This window comes from Saccostrea echinata, unplaced genomic scaffold (assembly GCF_033153115.1).
Source record: "Saccostrea echinata isolate AGI-Se365-2 ecotype Australia unplaced genomic scaffold, CSIRO_AGI_Sech_v1 ptg000030l, whole genome shotgun sequence".
Classification (NCBI taxonomy): Eukaryota; Metazoa; Mollusca; class Bivalvia; order Ostreida; family Ostreidae; genus Saccostrea; species Saccostrea echinata.
Window position 1 is genome coordinate 22588820 of NW_026889779.1, and position 6000 is coordinate 22594819.

At 31.8% G+C, this 6000-nt stretch overlaps 1 protein-coding gene across 1 annotated transcript; it reads right to left on the reverse strand.

Annotated features, from left to right (window-relative positions):
- Nucleotides 1–3084: 3084 nt before the first annotated feature.
- Nucleotides 3085–4190, reverse strand: LOC133196958 (toll-like receptor 2). Its single transcript, XM_061332800.1, has one exon. It carries the CDS (start codon nt 4147–4149, stop codon nt 3085–3087), a length of 1065 nt encoding a protein of 354 aa, XP_061188784.1. The 5' UTR covers nt 4150–4190.
- Nucleotides 4191–6000: the final 1810 nt, after the last annotated feature.

The window sequence follows — 6000 nt, forward strand, 5'->3', positions numbered from 1 at the left end:
CTTAAAAGAGATTGATACTGAGAAATTCGATCAAGTCAATTAAATAAAGATTTACAGAAGCAAAGTCCTCTGCCCCCCCCCCCCCCCCCCCCGAAAATAAAAAAAAAAACTCAAACAAATCATTTCATTCCAATATTTCGTGTAACATCATAGTGATTTTTTCTTCTTTTCTTTTTTTTTTCAAGATTGTTGCGGCTCTTTTGGTGTGTTGTTCTGATATTTTGGGTACTATTTGGATTTTTTACCTGGACTGTGTGATACGATCTTAATACGACTGGTTCGTTGGTTTTCGATAGCCTCAGTCTTATTCGTCAAAGTTTACGCATTCGTAATAATAAAAAAATTACAAAAACCTGATTTTTTTTTTAATACAAATATTTAATTAATATTGCCTGCACCCTCTCTGTTGTTAATTTGACGGGTTTAGAATCTTTTGGATTGCTCTCGTCATGTGTTAATTCAAAGCCAGTGCCGACTCCGTGTTTTCTCGCACCTCGATCAGTGATGCACCCTCGTGAACGGCCCGAAAAATATATATAGCTAAGCATGCATATGTTAATCTAATAATCTGACATTTTTTTTTAACATAAAAGGTTATGTGTAGAAAATATTGTACATATACAGTATAATTTTTTTTTTTGAAGATCTAACTCTGCATTGCATTAAACAGCTGTTAAAGACAACTTACACATATTTCAGAATAAGTGGTCGAATTTTACCCCGCGTCCTTAAAATCAGTAGGGGTAATTTCGACCAAAATCAAATGGATGTTTCTTGTGCATTTTGAGAGAAATCCAAGATAAATTTGTAAAATTCTGCAACTTTAAGATATTCCAAGAAAAAATAAATCAATTTTAATTTAATTCGTGCTGTAGACTGTTGAACAAGTTTAAACTTAAAAAGAGGTTGTACGAGTTGTCCCTCTTGCATTTCCTTGATCAAATCAAGCGCACTGAAGACGGGGACTTCGAACGTCAAACTGGAGACATAAATGATAGTTAAAAATATTATTTATATCTCTGATCAAGCCATATTTGCGATGAATAATTATACTAGGACACACGATTTGAGGAATAGTTTTCTATAATTCCGAATAATTTAAACTTGTCTCAACACTTCCGTAGATCTTTGTGTGGTGTTGTGTTCCTGTGGTCGAAATTAAACGGTGGTCGAAATTACCCTGACTTACCCTAATCTTTAATCTGCTTTTTATTACAACATTTTTTTCATATTTTACTTGAATTTATGAAATATATTGGCTAAGATTATAGTTGGCCAACAAAGATGCGATTTTCCATGCAATCCGTCAGATTGTGACACGATTTTTCTGAGAGTTTTTTTTATATTTACATTTCAAAATTGCGTAAGATATTTTTGTATATCAAACACTTTAAGAACATTGGGTTTTTTTCTGTGACAAGAAAATTATGATTGGCAAAACTTAACTGAATTTGGACGAAAATACCTTGGAGTGACAATGACAGCGAGCTATCATGTGGACCTCAAATTAATGATATGACTAAAAGGTAATTACACTATAACCTCTCTTGGTAGTAACATACATCTCCAGCTACCCAAGAAAAAACGTGTTTCTTGTTGTCTTACCCGACTATAGATAAATATTATAAATATTATCTTATCTAGGGAGTTGAGCTATTAGAGCCTTGTTCACCCAAAGAGGAATCTGTTTTCACAGTATGGGATAACTCCAATAAAACCCACCAAGCGGCTGTAGAAAGTCTGAAAAAGGGCAACCCGTTTCATCATTGATACAACAGAAGAGAGAGCGAAAATTGGCTTGTATTACCATGATGTATTACCATGTGTTTATAACTTCACAGGCATACCGTTCACCCTATACAGCCCACAAGAACATCATCTCTATCTCTCTCATGAAAATTTAAGAAACTGAAATTATAGTATTTAATGCAGAGTCGTGTAAGTGACAGCTCAAGTATCTCATAAGGGACAAGCAAATACACAGTACGCTGTGTATAATTTTTTTTTAATCCAAATTTCTTGAAAAGAAAATAATGAAGGTTTTGGGTCATTTTTGTTTCATAAATCTGTTCAAATATTTGAGATACATATATAGTTTTTGTGGGGTTCTTTAACATGAAATCACAAAGTTCTAAGTCACGACTCGCCTCTGATCTGGTATCATTGTTTTTGATTGTTGACAAGCTTATTTCATTATTTTCTTTGTGTATCATTCAACTTTCCTTTGCGTGTTTTTGCTTTTAAACACATGTTTGGTTTTTTTTTTAACTTTTGTATTTAAATATCTATGTAAGATTAAAGTTATTTCCAATAGTTGCTATGTTGCCATTTTTATTTGATTTATGTAAATCTTAAGTCCAAAAGGGTGGTTGACCAACATCTTAAGTATGAGAAAAAGTTGAACTCTACCAATTAATGAAAATAGAGTAAATGCAGATTTAAAGATAAAACACACCTCTCAAGTAATCCTAGGAAAAAATCTCATGAACCACAAGAAACATTTTTAATGTATTCCTCATAATAACCTCGATGAACCAAAGTAAATATTACTAAAAAAAAACATTTCTCAAAAATCCCAATTAACCAGTCAGCATTTTAAGTATTCCCTGGAAAGACTTCTTTTTTAATGCAAGATTATTTGAAAAGGCATAACTGAAGGAAAAATGTTAATGTCAAATCAGAACTGACCAGTAAAAATAACCAAAACTTTCACTAATCTAATCAAATATGGATTAGGTAACTTAATTCATCAATTCAAAACACAAAATAAAGATGAGAGCAATTTATTTTAAAACGTAAATAACAAATATAGAGAAATTTAAACCATCTATTTTAATCATCAAATATTTACGAATAAAAACTATAACATACCACAATAAAAAAAAAATATTATTCTTCAAGGTTTCTTTAAAATTCTTTTCCTAATTTTTTCTGTATTTTGATAATAGAAGCACACTAATGCCGCTAAAGATAACAGGCCAAAACATTTGAAGATACATAAACAGGACCTCTAAACATTTCTATAATAGTGATAAATATATGCTCTAAAAAGAAATGTCACTAAAGTAAATTCCGTAAGCAAGGCTATTTCATGAATCTTTTTAGTTTGTTCCAAAACAATTTCTTCCCGTTCTCATTTAATGTCCATTCTGCATTCTCTACAGCTTTTAATAAAGTCTTCAATGCGATTGTAAAATGTTTGCAATTAATTTTTCCCAACAAAATAAGAAAAACTCTGTCCCCATTTCCATCTGCTAACTTATGATTGGCAATGATGGTTTCATAATTGCACCACTGATCCTCCATGAAGTTGTTAGAAAGTACCAAAATGAATTTTCTACTGGCTTCAATACTTTCTAGTATGTTATCAACGTGAGCACAGCTCGGTAAAAAGTTTCTCTCATGGAGACAAAGTTTGTAGTTTTCTTTCTTCTCCATTGCGTCGACAAGTTCTGACATAATCCATTTCCGATCACGTGAGTTGTATGCCACAAATCCGTCGTATTCTTTTAATTCCTTATCATTAAGTTTTTGATATTTACTTCGTTTTCCATCTGCCCATTTGTGTATGTAATACTTAATGTCCCATCTTAACTTCCAAGCAATTATTAAACCAAAAAGAAATATAAACATAAATGAAAAAATAGTTAAAACTGTGATAAACACTCTGTTCACTGGATGGCAGCTAGTCTTCAGACTTTTGATGTGGATATCAAGTCGAGTTGCCTTCCATTTCTTAGGAGAATTGCACTGATAATCATTGTTTTTTACTATTATCCCTTTTTTGTATGCCCAGTTGATAAACCATTCAAGATCACAGTCACAAGCAAACGGATTATACGATATATCGATGTGTAGCTTTGGATTCTTCCATATTCCTTCAGTAAAAGTGTCCTGTCGAATTGTTGTCAGATGGTTTAATCTAAAGATTATTTTCTCAAGGTGCGAATTGTTTTGAAAAGAATCTTCGTGCACATGCCGAATAAGGTTTCCCTCTAAATCTAAAAAGGTAAGATTAGGAAAATTGGAGGTATCAGGAACATTATTCAATTTATTGTGACGTAAAATAAGCTCTTTAAGGTTTTTCAGAGGTGATATCATTGCACGGAAATTGTCAATGGAAAATTCAGAGAAATCAAATTTTGACATTTCTAGTCTTGTTAATTGTGTGCATCTTTTAAAGAGGGTCTTTGGATTGAAAGTGTCCTTTGACACTCTTTTGTAGCTTCCAAGAAACAACATTTTCAATGTTTTAGAATTAAGTGCATCCTCTTCTATAACTAAATCGTACGTCAACATGTTTCCTATGCGTAAAATTCCTAATTTTTTGATGGTTGAAAATGAATTCGATTTTATTCTATCTATCAAATTAAATGATACATTGAGATAGTATAATTGTGGTAAACAATGACCCTGTTTTTGGAATTCTTGTGAATCAAGAAGATGATTTATTGCAAGATACAGTTTATTCAAGTTTGGTACCAGTGTTCTGCTTTGATTATCACACATTTTCGGTAATGAAGTGATCTTGTTCCAAGTCAGGTTTAACAGTCTAATTTCTGAGAGTCCCTCCATTTCGAAAGAATGTATTTTATTCATACTTAGATCTAATGTGTGTAGACGTGATAGATCTTGAAAAGTTTTCCCAATTACTTTATTTACATTCCAGCTTCTCATCCTCAGACTGGATATATTTGTATTTTGGAGACTTGAGAGAACATCTCCTGGAAGGGTTTGAGGCTCTTTACTTGCAATGATATTCGAAATGTCGAGATACTTTATACTGGAGCCACTGAAACCTTTCAAACCTTCCTTCAGGGCATTGACACTCAGATTGTTGAAAGATAGATCTACTGAGCGTATGTTCGGAATAAGAGTAAATGCTTTCGGCGATATATAGTGAATGTGACATCTCTTCATGAAGAGTTTTTTTATATTCGAATCTGATATCGATTTAAAAAAATTATCGGTTACATTGAAAAAGTCGTTCTCTGACAGATCTAAGATTTTAATATTATGTGTTAAATTGAGAAATGATATGTCCACCAAGCTTCTATTCGAACAATCGGCTTTTTCAGAGGAAATGAGGCAGGTTGATTTAGTAATCCGATTTAAAATGAAAGATTCAACCAGTTGGCTTGATATCCAAAAGATAATAGCGATCCTAATATAGTTATACGTCATCTTGTCCATTTCTGGAGTAGCTCTGAAAAATCACAAGAGATTATAAAAGTAATAGTTTCGATAAACCTATTTCACATCTTTTTATGCTTATAATCAAGCTTTTTTTAGTTTGTATTCACATGTAAAGTAACACTTTTTTAACACAGGTATATCTGTATATCAAAAGATGTCAATTACCAAGTGCCATCATTTAGGGGAAAATGAATTATAATAATGAGCAATTCCTGTATAATTTATAAGTATTTATTAAGTGATAATTTGTATAATTTAAAAGTATTTATTAAGTGATAATTTGTAGAAGTTTAGATAAGTTTTTAACTAAAGGTTCTTCCATCACAACAATTTACTTTGATTTCAAAGAAGCATACTATTATTGGTCCTGAGCTTTCACCAATGGAATTTGTAAAATTGGATCTGAGGATCAGCGAATTTTTATTCGAAGAATTAAAGCAGAAAACGCTGAAAATGTTTGTCTGTTTGGACAACTTATGGTTTATTTTCCTTTTTTTCTGAAAAGGACTGGGCCAACAGAAATGCATAGTGGAATGCTTTGAGAAGGAATGAAACGACTTAACATTATTTTATACTTTTTAAGAACAAGTATACTAGTATGTAGTTATATTCTTTGATAACCCTTGTAATTGTAATGAGATTTCAGTCCATTTTCATATAATACTAGTATCATACTATAGAGCAATCAAGTACTCGAATGTAAAACTGGACTTTATGATGACTAATCATATTAAATCAAAGGTATGATACCGTATTATTCTCAAAGAACGGAATGTATGTAGAGGGGACGTGGATCTTAATCTT